The sequence below is a fragment of the Carex rostrata genome, chromosome 32, assembly GCF_964058835.1.
Source record: "Carex rostrata chromosome 32, lpCarRost1.2, whole genome shotgun sequence".
Taxonomy (NCBI): Eukaryota; Viridiplantae; Streptophyta; class Magnoliopsida; order Poales; family Cyperaceae; genus Carex; species Carex rostrata.
Window position 1 is genome coordinate 3517356 of NC_135949.1, and position 23252 is coordinate 3540607.

Sequence of the window (23252 nt, forward strand, 5' to 3'; positions counted from 1 at the left end):
TGCAGAGTAGGTAACCGAATGACATAAAATAAAAGGACAAGGGTCCTCTCTTCATGAATCAAGAGGGAATAAAGTGCTTCTCAGAGGACAGGACAAAACTAAATTAATAATTCTCAATTCAGGGATGGACATGGGTTATTAACAACGGCTCTATTAAGAACACTATGTTTTGGGTTTGGTGAGAAACCCACTTCCCAATCCTAAAAAAAAAAATTGTCTCTTCTTCTAATAAAACATTCTAATAAAAACAAATGTGTATATTATAAAAAGGACAGATTGCAGAGGGGTCCGGATCCGTAACCCAATTTTTGGGTTTCGGATCGAGATCATCCGATTCGAATTCGTCGCTAGAGATTGCTTCGCGATTCGAATTCATCTCTCGGAATGTGTCCTGATCCAAAACCTATCTACTTTGCCTTTACTACCAAATACCAACAATTTGTTTTGTATTCCTATCCTGCACAGATTGTAACTCTGTGAATGCCACATAAAATATGTTATTCTACAATAATTTAAAAAAGACTTGAGATTTTGATGTCAAGCTACTCTGTTAGTGCATTCAATCTCTATTCGTCTCTTCTATTCCTCATTGGATGAGCATGGGCTATTAACAACTATGTTTTTGATTTTGTGATTAACCCACTTCCCAATCCAATTTTTTTTTTTCTCTTCTTCTATAAAATTTCAACAAAAACGTCCTTTCGGAAGATAAAAAATTCTAATAAAAACAAATGTGTATATTATAAAAGGGATGGATTGCAGAGTAGGTATCACACACTACTACAAAAAAAATATCAGTACTTGATGGTGTATAGGTTCCAAAACTTAACCTGAGTAGCACAAGCAAACATGACCAGAAACATTACAGTACAGGCTGATTTTTTGTACCAGTACTGATATTCATATGGGTACCAGATAAGACCGGTAAAATTACTTGACCAGTACAACAACTAGCCAGCATGATATTTCATGGAAGTACTGGCAGATAGAGCCAAAATGTTTAATATATGGTGTCAGGTGATCAATTTTGATAATGAAATTAGAAATATTTCGATTTGAGAAACTTGATGATTCGTTTTAGCAGTATTGTTCTCATACCTTCTCCTGACCAGCTAAGAAGTCATATTATGCAAAAATAATCTCCTTTTGACTCTCATGGGCCATGTTTCTCAGGAACTATGTTGTGCGATATCTCCTAGAATCAAAAAAATTCCTTGGCACTCACGAAATTAGCAAACCGGTTTGAAGGGAAGTATTAACAGTTGACTAATACCTGATCCTCCAGTGAAGCACAGTAATAAGAAGAGTACAACAATGTCTAATTTTGTACATATGGCAGGAGGTGGCAACTTCTCAAGTGATACCCACTTCAGTGCCTAGCCTCCTCGTCATTCTCCGGTGTGAAAACGTTGTTGTCACGCTGCCTCGTTGCCATGCTACCTTGCCTGCTCAGCCTTCCTATTCTCTACAACTTTGCAATTTTATTTTTTATTCTATCTATTTCTATTATTTATTTCTGTTTACGGAGGTTTTGTTTTGTTTTGTTTGTTTTGTTTTCCATCTCATCTAAGTTTAAGTTTAAGTTTTACTTTGTCTCTGTTTTGTTTTGTTTTGTATTTCTTAATTGCTCACCATCAACTCTCTTCTTGCAATAGGATTCCATAACCCGCCTATTTCATTGATGAAACAAATGAAATATAATAGTTTTTATAAAGAATTGTCTGGTGGCAAGAAGGCTGGTTTTTATATAAGAAAGGAAGGCTGCTAGCTATTGGTTCAAAGAGTCGTTGCACTTCAAATTGATTGCTATTTATTATTAATTTTTTAATTATTTCCAAAATTATTTTAAAACTATTTTGAATTTTATTTTTCCTTCTAGACATCGATAGTTAAATAAATAAATCCAACCCCGGGATGAAAACCTCAGCTAGTCTCAGCAAATTTGGATGTAAAAGTAATTACGAATTTGGTAATTGATATCATAGAAGGAATTTTAGTTTTTAAAATTTCTAAGACAGAACAAATAAATTCATCAATATATTTTAATAGTTGGATGAAATATTAATTATCATCAAATTTAATTGTATGACTGAAATTTATTAATTTTTTACTTATAATTGTTCGTCAATTAATTAAATATAATGAGATTAATTATAGTTGGATGAAATTAATTACTTTATTGTATAATTATTTATTGACTTTATTGACCTTAAAAAAAATTCAACGTTCAGTCTTATTAATAATATTTTGTCTCAATTTAAAAATTAAGTTATTTCTTCAATACATAATTTATTTCAAGAAAGTCCGAGAACTAATCCTTAATAGAATCCAATTTTGTATTTCATGCTAGGTCCCCCTAACACTTGTTATTTTTAATTTGACAATGTACGTCAGGAAAACAATCAAGCGCAAACATTAAAGATAAGTTTGATTTACTACAATCAAGCACGAACATTAAAGATAAGTTTGATTTACTACAAGCTTAGAATCTTAAATGACATATTCAAATCATTAAAACCGGTCTACTTTGTAATAACCGATCCAAATGGTACTAATTTGGATCAGTTGTTACATATAACCGATCCTAATTCAAACTTTTAGTAGCGGCTGTTTGATTGATCCAGATTAATTTTTGCATTTGTATTGCTTGGATCAGGATCGTCTCTAGGTCCGATCCTAATATGCGTAAATAACCGATCCAGATTAGTGTTTTTCCACTAGTGACATCATTGACCTTATCGTCCAACTTGTTGACCGGCACCCTCGGCTCGTCCTTGTCAGATCGTATGGCCATCTTCGGTGGGTCTTCTGTGGCAGAACCCGGTGCAGTATGATAGGTGGTGGCGGTGAGAGACTCGTTGGGTTGTGCTCCTTGTGCACCTGACATTGATCTTCTTCTTTTTTTCTTTTTCTTTTTTGTAACCTACAAAACTGATACTGATGGAAAAATAGAAATAGCAAGTACTGAAACCTCAACTGTTGAACTAGAGTGAGATTTGATTTGTAGAAATCGAACGAAAGAAAATTGGGAAATATTTTATATGCAGAAACTACTAGCTAAGGGATGATTGGGGGCAATTAGGGGTGTCAATGGGTACGGTACAGGTCGGGTGGAGACATTTTCATACCCATACCCATTAAAATTGACCTTATCCATACCCTACCCATACCCATTAAAAATTGATCTTACCCTACCCTACCCTTACCCGTTAATATTATTGGGTAACGAAACGGTAGCGGGTGAATAACGGATAATACTAGTATAATAATTAGTATTATTATATTTTACAAATTAAACATAAAAAAATCATTCATTTTAACACATATATAATTGCATTTCTAATAAAAAATAAAATAAATGTGCAATCAATTCCAACTAAATTATTTTTTACAAATAATAAAAATTCAAAAACACGAACACACATTTAAGTGGGTTAGAAATTGAATTAAATATACATTTAAGTGGGTTGGAAATTGAATTGAATATATATTTGAATTTTATGATTACCCTATAGGGTAATGGGTACGAAATAGTCATTACCCATACCCTTACCTATTTATTTAACGAAAAAAAATTCTTATCCATACCCATACCCAATAAGCTAACGAAAAAAAAACATTACCTATACCCGCCTTATTGAATACGATACGGGTCGGGTAAACGGCTAAAATGGTACCATTGACACCCCTAGGGGCAATCCAACACGTGGGAGAGCTGACTGACACGTGTCTGTCAGACTTAAGGATGAAGAAACGCGTGTGATTCTAATTGTAATTGTAATAGAAAAGCACTCTGTTTGGGCCCTGACGCTTCATCTTGGGCCTATAATAAAAAATGTATTTTGTTTCAATTTTAAAAATTGAGGGCCGACAGAAAAATTTGTGATGATCGTTCAACTTGGTCCAATAAAAAACTATCAAAGAAAACAGCTAGACAATAGTCAAAATAATATAATTTGTATTATTTAGAAGAAAATATTATTTGATAAAACAGAGAGTTGGAATAATATAACATTATACCATAATGTGATATAATAACAGTAGTAGTAATGTAATTTGTATCATTGTGCTCTAATAATTTCAAAAAAGACGGACAAGAGCTAGGGGTGTAAACGGATCGGATATTATCCGGATTTATCCGGATCCGAATCCGAAAAATAGCGGATTCTGATATTCGGATACGGATATTTTCGGATACGGATCCGGATTCGGATACTTTTTTAACGGATACGGATACGGATACGGTTTCGAATATGAAGTCGGATACGGATCCGGATACAGATAATTATCCGTATCCGATATTTTCTTTATTTCGGATATTCGAATTTTCTCAACTGGGCCCAAACTCCACCGGCCTGTTACAATAAGGTTTCAAATATTGGTTGAATTTGGTTCTCTACTGTATACAACCTTAGACTTTTGGTCTACAAATAATATTTTAATATTTGTTTTCTTATAGCCTTCCTTTTTTTTTACTTTTACTGTGACCTCACTTTTGCTTCTTCTACAAGCTTCGAAAGGTAAACCATCTTCATATTTACTCCATTTGAATTCTAACAGCTTGGTTCATCTCGAAATCAACTAAGATTGATTAATAGGGCATGATTTCTGAACAAAACCAAAAGGTTCGATTTGTGCCAAATAAAAAAAAACAGTGGTATGTATAAATTATGTTAATTGTATAATTAATTAGAATAAAAGAACTATACTTGTTGCTGGTTCAAAAATAATGTGTACATAAATTATGATTTCTTTTTTTTAGTAAATTGATTTATTAAACTATATCTACATGTATATTTCTGATTGATTATTTATATATATAGGCCACACAGCATCAATATATGATTTTGTTGAAGAAGTAGAAGCAGAAGATGTTGGTTCAGAAGAAGAAGTCTGAAATTGGCATTGTTGATGCAGATGATTTAAAACATTTTTAGTTTTTGTTTATCCTACATGGATAAAAAGAATGTTATTCAGCTTAGATTGGTACATTTTGATGAACAATATGACATGATTAGTACCTATTATTTTGTTAACATGATATATGTTTTGTAACCAACGAACTTATGAAAAATATTAAATGTCGCAAAAAGTTATATTTAGATATTACTTTTTACTAGAATGTGCATTAGTATTTTATTTTTAATTATCCGAATTATATTGATATCCGTATCCGTATCCATCCGAAATCCGATCCGTATCCGTATCCGTTTAACATCCGATCCGTATCCGTATCCGAGACTATCCGTATCCGTATCCGTATCCGAAAAGTTATAACGGATACGGATACGGTTTGACCATTATCCGATCCGTATCCGACCGTTTACACCCCTAACAAGAGCACACATTTCTAGATCAAAACTAGGTTGTGATGTGCTCACTAAGAGAATTTGGTAAGCACAATTCTAAAAGTATATCGGATCGAGTTCAAATTTCAAATCCAAACCATTCAAATCAATGTACTTTATGAGTGATGCATGTACCGAGATTTTTATTTTTACCCAAAAAAAATATATTTTATTATAAATAACCACGGTTTAGCAAAATTTATAAAAATGCGCAAACCGCACAGAATATTTGCTGTCCGGATTTAAAATTCCGGACCGTATAAAATATTTGCGGTCCGATTTTTTATTTTTTTGCTTTTTTCAAATGGCCGAGGTAATTTTTGAGTGATGATATCTCACGATCTATTTAGAGATTTTGTATGAAACTTCACAGTCTTGTTCTACGATGTCAAGACTACATGTCGGTCAATTTTCATGATTTTTGAAGATGTTTTTCTATGTTAACAAAATATGCAAAGTTGGACTCAGAAGCATTCCTTCAGCAGTTCGGGCAATTTTGAGTGATGATATCTCACGATCTGTTTAGATATTTTGTATGAAACTTCACAATCTTGTTCTACGATGTCAAGACTACATGTCGGTCATGGTTTTTGAAGATGTTTTCCTATGTTAACCAGAGATGCAAAGTTGGACTCAGAAGCACTCCTTCAACAATTCGGGTAATTTTTGAGTGATGATATCTCACGATCTGTTTAGAGATTTTGTATGAATCTTAAGACTTGTTCTACAATGTCAAGACTACATGTCAGCCAATTTTTATAATTTTTGAAGATGTTTTTCTATGATAACCAAAGATATAAAATTGGACTCAAAAACACTCCTTCAGCAGTTAGAACAAATTTTGAGAGATGATATCTCATGATCTGTTTGGCGATTTTAAATAAAACTTCACAGTCTTGTTGTACAATGTCAAGATTACATGTTGGTCAATTTCCATGATTTTTAAAGATATTTTCCTATGTTAACCAGAGATGCAGAGTTTGACTCAAAAGCATTCCTTCAGCAGTTCCGGCAATTAATTTTTGAGTGATGATATCTCACGATCTGTTTTGAGATTTTGTATGAAACTTCACAGTCTTGTTCTACGATATCAAGACTATATGTCGGTCAATTTTCATGATTTTTGAAGATGTTTTTCTATGATAACCAGAGATGCAAAGTTGGACTCAAAAGCACTCCTTCAGCAGTTCGGGCAATTTTTGAGAGATGATATCTCACGATCTGTTTGGAGATTTTAAGTAAAACTTTACAGTCTTGTTCTACGATGTCAAGACTACATGTTATCATCTCCAAAACCCGGTGCAGTATGATAGGTGGTGGCGGTGAGAGACTCGTTGGGTTGTGCTCCTTGTGCACCTGACATTGATCTTTTCTTTTCTTTTTTTCTTTTTTTTTAACCTGCAAAACTGATACTGATGGAAAAATAGAAATAGCAAGTACTGAAACCTCAACTGTTGAACTAGAGTAAGATTTGATTTGTAGAAATAGAACGAAAGAAAATTGGGAAATATTTTATATGAATAAGCTACTAGCTAAGGGATGATCGGGGGCAATCCAACACGTGGGAGAGTTGGCTGACACGTGTCTGTCAGATTTAAGGATGAAGAAACCCGTGTGATTATAATTGTAATTGTAATAGCAAAGCACTCTGTTTGGGCCCTGACGCTTCATCTTAGGCCTATAATAAAAATTGTATTTTGTTTCAATTTTAAAAATTGAGGGCCGACATAAAAATTTGTGATGATCATTCCACTTGGTCCAATAGAAAATTATCAAAGAAAACAGTCAATTATATCTATTCAGACAATAGTTAAAATAATATAATTTGTATTATTTAGAAGAAAATATTATTTGATAAAACAGCGAGTTGGAATAATATAACATTATACCCTACTGTGATATAATAACAGTAGTAGTAATGTAATTAATTTGTATCATTGTGCTCTATTAATTTCGAAAAAGACCGACAAGAGCACACATTTTTAGAGCAAAACTAGGGTGTGATGTGCTCACCAAGAGAGTTTGGTGAGCACAACTCTAAAAGTATATCGAATCGACTTCAAATTTTGAATCCAAATTGTTCAAATTCATATACTTCATGAGGGATGCATGTACATGCAAAATTATAAAAGTTTTGAATTTATTTGCTACAAGGTCAATCGGTCAATGAAAAGAATATTTTATAAATTGATTTATAAATTTTTTTATATATTTAATTTTTATCATTTCTTTAACCGCTTGACCTTGTTATAAATAAACTCGAAACTTTCAAAATTTTGCATATGTATGAATCATTCATGAAGTACATAGATTTGAACGGTTTGGATTCGATATTTGAAGTCGATTCGATATATTTTTGAAGTTGTGCTCACCAAACTCATTTAGTGAGCACATCCCATCCTAGCTTTGCTCCACATTTCCGCTCCGTTTCTCTCGAACAATTTAGACCATAAATCGGAAATGCATCAAAAATCGAGTCTAAAACGAGACTTTTTTGTTTGGACCCATCTATTTGTCATTGTTGTTCGAAATTGACCAAATTCTTATAAACACAAAAAAATCCATTAATTTGTGAAAAAGCCCAATTTCTGATGTTGATTCAGAAAAGCCCAATTTCTGATGTTGATTCAGAAAAGCCCAATTTCTGATGCTCATTTCAGGAAAGCCCAATTGAAGTGATTGATCAAAGGCCTGATCAGCCTGTCCTGTCACTGTCACTCAGACAAGTTCACAAATCAAATGCTCTTTTCCTCTTCGCTAATCATATTCACAAGTTCACATGCAAATCCATTTTGTCTAGCCGGTCGGTTACAGCGCAAATTCATAAATTCATAAATAATGCTCCCTTTATTAGCGAATTTTTTTTTTTTGAAGGTCAGGGACAAGATGCCCTCCGACATTTGCTGTATTAAAATAAAATAAAGTGTAATATTTACAAGGTCACCTCAGCACATCATATTACATATTGCATAGTCCACATAGCTACCTATTTGGAATAAGATGCTTCTAATAATATACAAAATCCTCTCACAAAATATCTCTCTAAATCACCCCCTCTAGTTGGAGTGATGAGATGCCTATAGAACAGCTTGCCATTGCTTGATATGTGAGGATGCTTCATTTGAAATAAGTAAACAAAAAGAAAAAACAAAGGAAGGAGAAAGCTTAACTTTTCAATAGTTATTTAGTACACCTCTTTTCTACTATATAATCAAGACATACACATTGCCTTCTTCCTAACTTATTACATTGCATACATAGATAACAAGAGGAAACTTTGTGGTCTAGCCAATACCGGCAACACCGAGATCAGGTTTTCCATCAGCTCCGGCACCAAAGAAGGGCCTTATCCTCCAAATTGTTCACCGGCACCCCCGGCTCGTCCTTGTCAGACCTTATGGCCATTGTCGGTGGATCTTCTGTGGCAACACCCGTCGCATTATGATAGGTGGTGGCGGTGAAAGACCCCTTGGGTTGTGCTCCTTGTGCATCTGACATTAATCTTTTTTTTTTCTTTTAATCGCAAAACTGATATTGATGGATTAATAGAAATAGCTAGTACTGAACTAGAGTGAGACATGGTTTGTAGAAATCGAAGAAAGGAAGAGATTAGAGAAAAGATTTAGATGAAGAATTGACTGACACGTGTCAGGAAGATTTAAGTATGGAGGGACGCGTGTAATTGTAATTGCACAGCACTCTATCTGGGCCTTCACGCTTCTGTTTGGGCCTAAAACATAAAATGCTTTTTGGGCCTGTAGCTGTTGGTCCAGTACAGTTAGAGCAGTTAAAGTGAGTCGTACCATCATCTGATAAATCCCAGCCCATATAAAAAATTAAAAGGATAGTATTGCACTTCAAAATACTATTAAATTTCTACCCTTTCCTCTTTTTTGTTCATGCTAAACAGTTGATCTCATATATTATTAACAACAAGCACTTATGAGATATTTAGAGACATTAATTTAAGTACACGAGTAATAAAACGAAATGAAAGAATAAGAATCTCAATTAAGACTAAGCCTAAATCTAAAGAATGATTGTCAGGGCAGCCACACAGAGAAAGTAGTAATAAGGAAGAGAGAATCAGATGCATAACCAAAATCGAAAGTTTTTGTTGATGAAAACAAGTCACTAAAGAAGAACAAATAGGAGATGCATACCTGAAGCGGATCGGACGATAGAGGAATATATCGGGTTCGAATTTGAGCTTGTTGAAATTTTTTTTCCTTTTATAAAATGTAAAATAGGTAAATATGTGAGTTTTCAAAGTTTGGAAGGCTAAAAATATAATTACGAAATTTAGAGAGAAAAATATGTAATTTAATTTTTTTTTTGAGATGTATACTTGAAATTCCCCCTTTTCTTTATTTGGCAACACAACAAAATACCGTATTGCACCTTTTTATATTTAATTTCCTTCAAAATCTCAATTATTTCAATACATTTTGTTTAAAACTTGAACAAGAAGAACGACAAATGTTGATATCAATAATAATCATGGCATAAAACCATACATACACGTGGATGTATAGCACGTTTAGAATATCAAAAATTAAAGAATTTGAATTATATACGAGTTAAAAATTATACTCCTGTAAATTTTGTGGTTCATTCAAAATACCGTACAAACTATGTAACCCGGATACTCCATATAAGGGTCCGTACCTGTATCAATATGCGTCTGATACGGTCACGATACGTATTAGATACACCAGCTGACGTATCGGCCACAATACGTATCGGATACTCATATCCATGCAACATAGCATGCAAATAACACAATATGTACACTTCATATCATGCTTTTCCTCCTTTCAAGCTTAGAGAGGGGTGATGCATTAACTTTGTCTTAACACATAGTAAGCAAAAAAAAAAGTGAGACTTAATTTAACATTTAAAAAAAAACGTGAATTAAAAATCCAAACTCAGACTATCAAATTATTTCAGATTGACACCAAACTGATACTTAACCTTCAATTGAAATAGAATAATGAAGTACTTGCCTCAAAAGCCAGTATTGCACTTTAATTTTTAGGTTGACTAATATACAATGTTTCAATTGTGAAGTACTTGCCTCAATTTGCATTTTGCTTTTATACATTAACATTGCTTTAATACATTCATAGAATTTAATTTAGGCCCAAGAGTGGATTTTGGCTACCTCCAAATTCTATATTATTAAAACTACATGGCGACTTGAAGCATTAATTTTTTAAAAAAAATCATAACTTATGTTTAATTTATAACCATAGCATAATATAACTTTTATTTATGAGTCCATACAGCATAATAAATAACATGAGTTGCATGAGTTAAATAGATAAAAATGACTCATATAAAAAATGAAAAGAAAAAAAAAAACAAGCGACGAAGGGAAATTTTGCTCTGAATACATACTGTACATAATTAGATAAAATATAACAGAAAATCAATCTGACAAAAAAAAAATATTTGCATGAATAAGCTACCTACTAAATCCATTTGCAACTAGAGTCTCAATTTGACATCAACATTGTTGGGTACATACAATTGTGACGTGTAGCATATAAATTACATGTAATAAAATTAATACATTAAAATTAATTTATTAACCTTTCAATTTTGAATATATTTTTTATCACTTGAATTTATGCTAAATTAATTCTAAAATTTTAAATTTTCACATGTAGTTATATCATTCGTAAGATAGATCATTTTCAACAGATATAAGTTTTAATGGAGTGTAAACAGATACAGATAATCCGCACTGAATCAGAATCCATAACACAACCGGATACGTATTCAGATATTTTTTTACCAAGAAATGAGCATATATCTGCTAATTATCCGATTAATTAGCAGAAGCCATGCATAGCGGTATCAAAATTTAATCCAGTTAAATCCGTTGGCACAACTTACTTTTTCCCGAATTTTTTATTAATATCCAAAAAAAATATTAAATTTCAAAATCGATACTCTGTTTGACAAGATTTCGAAAACTGTCCAAACTGCTGATTTATTTCCCTGTTTTAGACCGAATTACGGTAGATTTATTTTTTCAGTTTTGGATTTCCAGAACTGGGAAATAAATTTCCGGTTTTGCTTTTGAAATTCCAAAACCGGAAATAAATGTCCGGTTTTAAATATTTTTTAATTAAACGTAAAATATTATAAGTTATTTTTTTATTAAAATATTAGAAATATTTTTTATATATTTTTTAAAATGGATGGAACACTATATAATTTGATTTATTAGAAAGACTGTGACAAATAATCCGGATCAATATTTTTCAGGGTAAATTATGGCTGTAAGACATTAAAATATTTCTTGATATGTTATTGAAAAATAATTTTTTTTGGAATCTGAGTTATCGATCCCGGTTCAAAAGTCAATTTAAGGTAAATACATAAAATATTTGGAATCTTCTATTTTTGAAAAAAAGTTTTTCACCGAAACTTTTTGTCAGAATTTTTTTGTTTTCTAAAAAAATTAAAAATAGAAGAATTCAAATATTTTACATATTTATTTAGAAGTGACTTTTGAACAGGGATCAATAACTCAAATTCAAAACATTTTTTTTTCAAATAACACTCAATGAATTATTTTAATTTTACATACAGCCGTAAAATATGTAGCTTGAAAAATGTTGATCCAGATTATTTTTCACAATTTTTCTAATAAATCAAATTATATAGTATTCCATGTACTTTAAAAAAATATAACATATTTCTAATATTTCAATACAATAAACAAATAAATTATAAACATTTCTGTTTAATTAAAAAAATCTTAGAACCGAAAATTTAATCTCGGGTTCTTAGAACCGGAATTTTTTTTTTGTGAAAAATTTGTGTAAAATTGAGAATTTAATCTCTGGTTTGGACAGATTTCGAAATTTGTGTGTATAAAATATAAATTTTAAAATTTAATACTTTTGTCAGATGTTAATAAAAATTTCTGTACTTTCCCAATGGCTCTTGATTTTCTGAAAGGGCAACCCTTTTCCCAAAGAACACTTTTACCCAAGATTGTTTTTTGATTGAAATTTTTACCCAAGATAATCACGTGGCTTAGGAGAGGTTCTCTTATGTATGATCTTACAAAACTCATTTATTATAATGTTGTGGGACTATTGTATAGACATAAAATCGGACAAAACAATTTTTTTTTTGTGGTATTAGTTAAAAAAAATGTTTTGATTACAAGACTTGTATTATATTATATAAGTAGATTATTTGAGTGAATTATTTATATAATTTAATTATCCGGCAATTATTTGTTTTGTATCTATTTGAATCCGTATTTCTAGATTATCCGTTTCGTATTCGTTTAAAGCATATTTAATTTTGAATTTTGACATATTTTTACTATTTGTATCCGTTTATTAAAATATATATATGAATTTAGTATCAGCATTATCCCCTCAAAATCCGCTCCTTTTACACCCCTAAGTTTTATTAATGTTTGATGCAAAGAAGTTGAAGAATGATGCCTGGTTATTAATTACATGAAAGACTAAAAGCAAGAAGAATGCAACAACGTATTTGTGTGCTTGTATAAAATGAAATTTTACTGAAACTTCACTTTGACCAGAGCTCAACAGAGAAAATAACAAAATTAAGAGGACTTGACAATGGGTAGAAATTAATTGGTACCCAACGGAACCAGCAGATGAAAAGAATGATTCCCATTCATTTGGGTTGGGCTGCTTTTAGTGGGCCTTATTCGCTATATGGAACATTAATTCTTACCCAAAGTAACCATCTAAGGTTTTTAATTAGTAATGTCGTCTCGAACTTGACATGCTGACCCGTCTCATGTTGGAATCTAAACGGATTCACGGGCCCACCTAAGGTTAATTAAAATTCACTCAAGAATCTCTCCTATTTGTTGGAATTCGTATTCTCTGCATTAACTCAAAAGAGAATCTCTCTCTTTTGAGTTAATACTTCTGCACCGTTCAATACGCTTTAAAATCTGTGCGGACTAAATCCACATTAATATTAAAGGGCCACTGAATTATAGTCTGTGACCAGATTGATTAGGTTTAAAATCAAATGGCCGAGATGTATTAACTCAAAAGATGCTCTTTTGAGTTAATGCAAATGATCCGAATTATATCCGTATCAGTTTAATTTCAGATGTATACATATAAGTTTAATATCCGATCCATATATCCGCATCCAAAAAATAAAAATAAATATGAATATGATTTTACCACTATTCAATCTGACCGTATCTGATCCGGATGGACCCCCATTGTTTCTAAGAAACCACCTAAATACATATGGAGCCTTGAATTAAAGCCAATTCAATGTATGGCATTTAAATTTTTTTGGTATTGGACTGGTACAAGTAGGTACGTAATTTGAAATGATTGATCTTACTGCAAATTTTGAAATGGTCTAGCCTTGGTCTTAAGTGGACAGGTACAACGTGGTACTGATATAATAAGTGAATCTTCTTAATTTAAGCTTTGTCCTCACGCTCGTAATAAAATATTTTTATCTAGATACTATCGGCCTTGATGTAAGGCTCGTTCGTGGATTTACTCTATTAATCTCAACATTTTTACATAGAATCTCGAAATTAGTATTCAAAGGAACTTAATTTAATGGAACGTCATGTAATTTTAGTTACTTACAATATAATTGAAAATTTTATTTTTAAAAATAATCAATTATGCAACACCACATTAAATTTAAAGAGCCTGATAATTGTACTCCAAATAAATCCCGCAGCGCGTTTCCAAGTATTTAATATATAACTTTCATTTTCAGCGTGTATATTCAATCTTTTAAAGTTTTATTTCTAACATTTTAAAGTGCTACTCGCAAGTATTTAAAACTTTATCTGCAAGTAACTAAATTCTAAATCGGTGTAGTTGTAACTTCTAACTACTTTTGTATTCAAGCCAAAAAAGAAAATATTTTTTTCACCCACATTTTTTTTCCTTCGATAATTCTCGTCCATTTTTTCGATAATCTGTGATGAATTTGCGAATCTAAAAATACAAATATCTTTTACTCAATTTTCTCAGAGGTTTAAATAATGGTTGTATATTGAGCTTTAAAAGGTAACAAAATTAAAGTGCTCATGGGATTTACTTTTAAAAAAATAATTTCAAAATAACTCAAAAATATTTTTTTTCATAGATCTCATTTGAAAGAGAAAATCGAGTAGAAAATGCTCGTAGTTTTAGATTCATAAATTTATCACGGATTGTTAAAAAAAGTATGAGAATGATCAAAGAAAAGTTAAAAAATAGTGAGTAAAAAGAATTTTTTTTCTTTATTTGGCTTGAAGACAAAAATAGTTAGGAGTTAAAACTATACAGATTTGAAATTTTATTGCTTACATATAGAGGTTTAAATGCTTTTGATCTTAAGAATAGCATTTTAAAATGTTATAAATAAAACTTTCAAAGCTTGAATATGGGTGCTGGAAATGGAAGTTAAACAAAATCGGAAGACTTTTTCTGTTAAACTAGTTGGGAGATGCGCTCGGGTATGATAGCTTGGGGACCATAACATTTCTCTTTATAGTAAGTATATATTGCTTTTTAGGGTGATACTTGTTGCTAGCATAATCAGATGCTTGGTGGTATTCAAATGAAGTAGGATTTGAAGAATTTTTTTTTTATTATACCGGGATTGTGTGGAAGCCTCACAAAGAATCAAGTAACAAAATACGAGTCAAAGAGGAAGGAAATGTAGGAGGGGTATAATCGAAAATATAAATTTTAATGTCTGTGAGCTAAGTTCAACGACAAACAAAAAAGTATTGAAAGAGTTAAGAGTAAATATAATGTATTGAAGTTTTGAGGCTACACAAGAAATTGACCAATTTTGAAAATATTAATTAGCTAAAAAAAAGGATTGACACATATAAATCACTTATATCTTTTTGTATTCTCTGCATGCTTCGATCATATTAAACAACTGATAAAAAAATTTCTAAATCAAGATCTACAAACAAATGAAATAAACTTCTAATTTTTTTAATTAGTATCAAATACTCTATGTATCAATAAATTTTGATCAAATCTAATAAAAATAATAAAACATAGCTATGTACAAAATTATGTAGGTAAAACAAAGAATAGGAATAAATTTTGCTGGCTAGCAAACGAAGATTATTTTACTATTTTATCAGTGTAATATAAATAAAAAATTGTAATTATTGTGAAAATATGTTCTTTCCTATAATATGATGGAATATCATAGCACAAAATATGTATTATTTTTTATATTCAATATAACACAATTACATGTATTTTAAGGGTCTAATTCACAAAAAAATATTTGATTACTGAAATAGTTGAATGAAACATATCTCATATTCCAAATAAATTTTGATCAAATCTAATAAAAATAATAAAACATAGCTATGTACAAAATCATGTAGGTAAAACAAAGAATAGGAATAAATTTTGCTGGCTAGCAAACGAAGATTATTTTACTATTTTATCAGTGTAATATAAATAAAAAATTGTAATTATTGTGAAAATATGTTCTTTCCTATAATATGATGGAATATCGTAGCACAAAAATATGTATTATTTTTTATATTCAATATAACACAATTACATGTATTTTAAGGGTCTAATTCACAAAAAAATATTTGATTACTGAAATAGTTGAATGAAACATATCTCATATTCTAAAGAAAATTTATCTCAAATCGATAGATGCATTTGTAATGAAATATACACCTTTAAAATATAGATGGATACAAAAATTCAATGGTCTAAATATAGCAATTTTGTTAAATACTTAATAAATAGTAAAAAATTCAAAAAATATAAAATTTTATTTGCAAGCACATTTTAAAATATCAATTATGTTGAACGATTTAGATCAACTATTTAAACTTCAAAAACTTTAAAAATCGAGAGTATAATTTGATATCACCAAAAAATGATATAAATACTACAAGTTACATAATTTCAAGGGCTTTGTGAAGAAGTGCAAACCTTTTAGCATTTAAACCTTTATTGCAACTATTTTGGCACTAAAGCTGCATTATTATTATGCTGCGGATGAGTAATCAACTCAATATCAACTTCAACGGGAATAGTTGTAGAAATGCAGACACAAACTGATCCTTGTTGCTGTAGGAGTGCAGAAAGTACATGGGACCCACTAGTTCTCACTCCTCAATTTTTAGTGATGAAATTTTTAAAATGTAGTGCCTCAATTTTTCGTACAAGATCTATGTAGTGATGAAATTTTTGACCCGGCTTCTCTCTACATTTCACCCACAACATATTTCTTTTGTAAAGATTAAATCACAGAAGATCTTTGCTCCAAAATCACAATGACTACATTCAGAAAGCTTGTTGATGGACTGGCCTCAAGAGATCATATAACAGGTATACATAAATACAGTATTTTTATTTATAAATAATATAAAAATTAATACAGGGTAATGGATTAATTGTATAGAAAATTTGCTTTAACAAAAGGAACCAAAAATACCTCATATTACAAATATATATATATAAAAGATGCGAAAATTTTGGAGTGCAATAACAAAAACGGGACCAAAGATTTGTTTTCCACTCAAAAGGATCAGCTTAGTAGGTTTTGTTCCTTCAAAAGGTTCGTTTTAATTAACACTGCCAATTACCATACACAAATTGGCTAAAAAAAAAAATAGTAGAGATAAGGATGACGACAAAAAATTGGGTAATACAAAAATTGACTGTTGGCTTGCCTAATCGTTCTTTAAGAGGCGAAGAAAATTTGAAGGCTCTACGAGGGGCTAAAGGAACCAATCATCGAATAGACGCTGCAAAAAAAGTTGGACAAGAACTTAATTTTGTAGCAGCAACAAACAAGTAATATAAATATGAAATGTTTATTTGTCGAAACAGGTAATTTTGCAGCTTCATTAGTCAACAAATCCTACCAAGGCTTATGGTTACATAAAAGCAAAAAAAGTTCAGTGGTCTAAAATCTAAATATTGAAATAGTAATAATTATTATAATAGAAAAATTTATGAACCTGATTTGATTTATGTAGATCCCCAATTTCAATGTTAGTGCAACCGCAGTGAAGAACACGGACATAAGTGGTGAATGGCTCTGTCAGGGCAGTCTCAATTGATGGAATCAATCCATCTGGCAGAGCACAAAGCAATTTACATAATATGATTTCCAACCTTGTAAGTGTTGAAATGCTCTGTTGGCCGATACGTGGCTTTCCATGAGAGGAATCACCAATTGGCTCATGAGTAGATTCCACCGATTGTAGTCCATCTATTGTTATTGATTTCAGGACTTCACAAGAGGAAATTTTCAGTGTAGCCAACATATCCAGATTCCCTAGTCCAGTAATCAACTCAAGGCAGCCACAATCAGAAATCTCCAATTTCTCAAGCTGGGAGGATAGCTGCTCTAGCTTTAGAACTCGGAAACCACAATAACGAATGACGAGGTGCTTGAGAGTGTGAAGATTGTTGAATGGAAGAGATTGAATCTCGTCACATTCATCTAACAAGATTTCCAACCTTGTCAGTGTTGAAATGCTCTGTCGGCCAATATGTGGCTTTCCATGAGAGGAATCACCAATTGGATCAGTAGATTCCACCAACTCTAGTCCATCCATTGTTATTGATTTCAGGACTTCACAGCAGGAAATTTTCAGTGCAGCCAACATATCCAGATTCCCTAGTCCAGTAATCAATTCAAGGTAGCCACAACAAGAGATCTGCAATTTCTCAAGCTGGGGGGACAGCTGCTCTAGCTGTAGAACTCGGAAACTATCACAACCCCAAACAGTGAGGTGCTTGAGAGTGTGAAGATTGTTGAATGGAAGAGATTGAATATTGTCACACTCATATAACAAGATTTCTTGAATTGATGGCAAGGAACATGGATCACACATCCATCCCGGCACTGTGGCAGAAGAATAAAATCGTACTCCAAGTTTTTTGAGGTTAGGATGCGGCTGGAGGGATTCTAACAAAGAAAAATCGGCATCATGGACACTTATTTCTGGTCTGAGGTCTATATACAGCGTATTCTGATGTTCAACCCAATCAGCATAATCAGGATTAAAGCTTATATACAAACCTTCAAGTTTGCACTTATTTCTCATGTTAGCACACTGGGCATCTTTTAAATTACTCACTCCATAAATAATGAGATTTCCTTCAAGGTCCACCATATCCTTTAACCAAGCTACATTTGGAACTTTCAACCATGCTTTCATTGTCTTTATTGCTGGAAAATTAACAAGCCCATGCGGGAGATAATCCATTGACTTAGCTGCTTCAATAATTAATCTCTGTAAGTTACTAAGTGAACTAATACTTTCAGGTAGATATTCAAGGTATTGGCAATCAAGAATTAAAGTCTGTAGATTGTAAAGGAGGCCAATGGATAATGGCAATGTTTTAAGATATGGACACTTAATAATTAATCTCCGTAAGTTACTAAGTGAGCCAATACTTTCAGGTAGACATTCAAGGCAAAAGCAATCAAGAATTAAAGTCTGTAGGTTGTAAAGGAGGCCAATGGATAATGGCAATGTTTTAAGATTGTAAGACTTAACATCAAGATAGGCTAGATGTTTCAACTTGGAAATGGAATCAAGAATTCCTGTCAAATCATACCCTTTCAATTCCAATACCCTGAGTGCTTCAAATTTTGTGAGGTTACAAAACTCGTGCTCTAAATCTCCAGAGTATCGGCTCATATCGATAGAAAGGGTTCTTAAACCCATCAGATTTTGTTGGAGAACTTGATTTACATATCCAGAGAATCCACCTACATATAAATGACATGCTTCTTGCGGAACGTATTCCATTTGAATATCAAGTAGTTGATTGATCTCCACCGAATAATGTTCATTCTCAGAATTAAGTCGAGCAAGATCATGGATTATATCGTGCAACTTACAACATTCTTCAGATCCACTTGAAAAATCATCAACAAAGGACCTCTGTTTTAACTCCTCATAATATTCAACACCAATATCTCTGATTTTTCTTTTGCCCTTGGACTCAATGTAGCTATGAGAAATCCATAACTCTATCAAACGCATCTTTCCTAATAAGTAATATTTTGGGTACATTGAGCACAATAAAAAACACGGCTTAAGGTGGGCAGGTAGATGAGCATAACTGATCTGAAGTGCTGAGAATACATCATTTGATGGATAGGACTCCCAAAGATCATTTTCTAGAATCTCTCTCCACCTTTCTTCATCTGTTTCATGCCTAAGGAGGCTTGCAATCGACTTCACGGCCAATGGCAACCCACCACACTTCCTCATAATATCCTTTCCCATATTTACCAAGTGTGGTGGCATAGTGTCACCTGTACCACGAAATGCATAATGCTGAAACAACTGCCAGCACGAATCTTCAGGCATGTTAGTTGGCCTAAAACAGGTCGTTGTTTGCATGACATCTGCAACCTTTTTATTTCTAGTTGTCACGAGAATTCTAACAAACTTTGCTTTTTTAAAAGGAACCCTTAATGAGTCCCAAAGACTTTGATTCTCATTCCACACGTCATCTAGAACAAGCACTATTGTTTTTCCCATCACAGTTTCTGCAAGCTTCTTTTGTAATGAACTTAACTCACTCAAACCGTAATTGATTTCGGTGACTGATTCAATGATTGCTTTAGTGAGTCTCCCAACATCAAATTCTTCAGAGACACATACCCACCCACATAAATCAAAGCACCGAGTTACCCTCTCATCTTTGTAGACCAGTTGGGCAATGGTGGTTTTTCCGATACCACCTTTTCCAATAATTGAAATGACTGAAAAGCGCTTCTCTTTTTCAAATAGTAACAAATTGATTACCTCCTCCATTTCAGCATCTCTCCCAAAAATGCCTGCCTCATCTACCATGTGACCCGTTGGGGGTCGTAAAATTTTATTGTTCAGACGTCTCACCCCGTCACTCTCCCTTAAATGAAGAGCCTCACGGTCATTCACAATTTCGTCAAATCGACTTCTTATATTTTTAAGCCGATCAACCATGCCATCAGGAATTTGCACAATGTACTGTCCAAAAAGAAATGTATATATTATATACGTATGCCAAAATTCATAATTTGTTAACTTAAAAATGATAATTAGATTGTAAATTTATTATATTAGATTGGAATAGCTGATAATATAACAAGTGATCATACATTCCGGTGGATTAATAGGGGTGAAAACGGAGCGGGTTCAGAGCGGATAATGCTGATACCATATCTGCATCCGTTGGATAATGATCGGATACGAATACGGATACAGATAATAAACGAATATCAAAATTCAAAACCAAATCTGTCTTAAACGGATACAGATACGGAGCGGATAATTTACGAATACGGATTCGAATACGGATATGATATAAATAATTGTCGGATAATTAAATTATTTAAACTTTAAGATACAAATATTAATATAATAAAATTCAAATATGAAAATGAATGAATAACTTAAGTTAGTTTATTTAAATTTGTAATTAAAATTTATGGAAATATCAAATTAAAATCAAAGATATAATTGAATGCCGGCTGGATTTAAAATGGAGACAATTATTAACAGAATTTTATATATAAAAAAAAAAAAATATATATATATATATAGAGTTAAGCTGGGGTGCTATGGATAGCATAGAGGCCTCTATGCTACGGCTCAATATTCAAGTTTTCAAAATCCAAATGGTCGATCCGAACCGTTCATCTTATTCTCCATATTAATATCTGCTTGGAGACCAAATTTTACATTTTTTTGAATTTTTTTACTATTTATTAAGTATTTTACAAAATTGTTGATCCAACGGTGGCTGCACAAAACAGTAAAACCGTTGGATTAGCGATTTTCAAAGTGGCTTAATAAATAGTAAAAAAATTCAGAAAATTATAAAATTTGGTCTCCAAACAGATATTAATATGGAGAATAAGATGAACGGTTCGGATCGACCGTTTGGATTTTGAAAACTTGAATATTGAGCCGTAGCATAGAGGCCTCTATGCTATCCATAGCACCCCAGCCTAACTCTATATATATATATATATATATATATATATTCAAAGCGAAGCTAGATGGCTAACTGCCTTTATAATAATATATATGCCTTTTCGTCTAAAATTAAATAAATGAGTCAAAGACTTCAAGCTAGTCAAAGCCTTGCTCGAAGTACGAGCCTCATAAAGCAGCGAAATAGATGCGCTGGCTAGGTGTGTTGTCCGGATGCTTCAGATATTGCTTTAGTCCCACAATCATAACGGAAAATAAATATGGTTAATATATAACCCTTTTCCGATTTCTAAGCGTCACGCAGTAAGATATCGGAGATAGAATGGGTTGAAAAATTTGATTCGGATACATGCGTATATCTGATGCGTTTAAGCGCCTCTATTTGTATTTAGGCATAGTAAAAAAGCTCGTGGACCGCATGATTTGCATTGAACTCGATCGTTGGGAGCTTCAGCTCGGTCTAAATATGAATTTGTGAAATGATTTAAATTTATGCGAATTTAGTATGCATGAATTTATTTTGAAAACTATGTTAGTATGAATTTGAAGATTTAGTATTTTAGTACGTATGAAATTAATTATAAATTTTTTGATAGTTAACTTTATATTATATTATCTAATACATTTTGACTTTTGGTCCACGAGCTTTTGCAAGCTAGCTCAGCTCGCTTGTTGTCAAAACAAACGAGCCACGAGCCACTTTCTCAGCTTGAATCCGAATGTTGGCTAGCTCATGACTTGCTCGTTGTTAAAATGAGCGAGTTATGAGCTTGGTCTAGCTCGGACCGAGCCAGCTCATTGCTAGCCCTATCTGTATGCGGATACTATTTCTCTTATCAAAAAATTATCCGTATCTGTATCTGGTCGACTCTGTTTTCACCCCTAGGTGAATACCAATCTAGCTAAAAAATAAATAAAAAATTGAAGCATCCTCTATTAAGTTTTAGTACCACACAAGAAGACTAATAACACTTGCACAAGTAAGATAATTTTTAATATCTATATGCACGAGGTACTAACCTCCATCTTCTTTGTCTTGTGAGAACCTGAAGCTTCATAAGCCTTTTTTGCCTCTAATTGGACATGGGTGACCTCATACCGGTACTCACCGAGCAAATCCTCGGCATCATAAGCTACCTTCTTCAGCTCCTTGAGCCATAGCTTTACAGAACGGTCTCTGATCTCCCTCACCTCAGCATCGTACAGTGTGGTCTTGATCCGCTCCAGAGTTCGCATCAGCTTCTTTAGAGCCTCCTCAAAAGCTCAAGCACGCCCGCTTTCGGAGTTATTAGAATTTGATGAAGAGGAAGAAGGAGCCTGCACAGAGGCTCTAATTGAGGGGAGCAAATCGGTGGCTAGTGAGAGCAGAGAGGTTATCAAACACCCTGCCATTTTGCTCTGTAGATTTCTTTGAAGAGGCTATTAGGAAAGAACCTTAGATCTGAGTGGTGAATGTGAGAAATGTGTGTAGAGTAAAGAGCACCAGAGTGTTGAGTTCTGAGAAAGGAGAAGTGGTGTGGAGAAGACTTTGTACAGTAGTCAATGTTTATTTTTTATTTAACGGGAGTGGGAATGGGGTCACTAATTAATACCTTTACGAGAGCTCTCTTCTTTTTCTTTGAGAAAAGCCTTTCGCTCCTTCTTACTAATTGTGACAAAAAGCTCTCTTATTTAACGAGAATGGCCAGTTGTTGTATATGAAAAACAACAACAACAAAAGTACCCAAATGTGATTAATTTTATATTTTGACTAGAAAGACGATTATAAGTTAGCTAAAGGAACTGATTCAATTTACGTTTTTAAAAGCAAACTTTTTATTTGTTGACCTGAGAAGACTAAGCTGGCACTTTTTATTTGTCATTAATTTTATATTTTCAAAGAACTTGCTGATTGAGTTGGATTGAAGCTTGAGAGAGCACATTGC

The 23252-nt window shown here is 32.5% G+C and overlaps 1 protein-coding gene across 1 annotated transcript; it reads right to left on the bottom strand.

Moving 5' to 3' along the window:
• Window positions 1–17097: 17097 nt before the first annotated feature.
• On the bottom strand, window positions 17098–22563 carry LOC144547817 (uncharacterized). The gene is made up of 5 exons (XM_078296504.1): window positions 22348–22563; window positions 19431–20358; window positions 17967–19106; window positions 17341–17828; window positions 17098–17124 (listed from the first exon to the last, which is right to left on the bottom strand). The coding sequence occupies exons 1-5, from the start codon at window positions 22561–22563 to the stop codon at window positions 17098–17100; spliced, it is 2799 nt and encodes a 932-aa protein (XP_078152630.1).
• Between the last annotated feature and the right edge of the window lie 689 nt (window positions 22564–23252).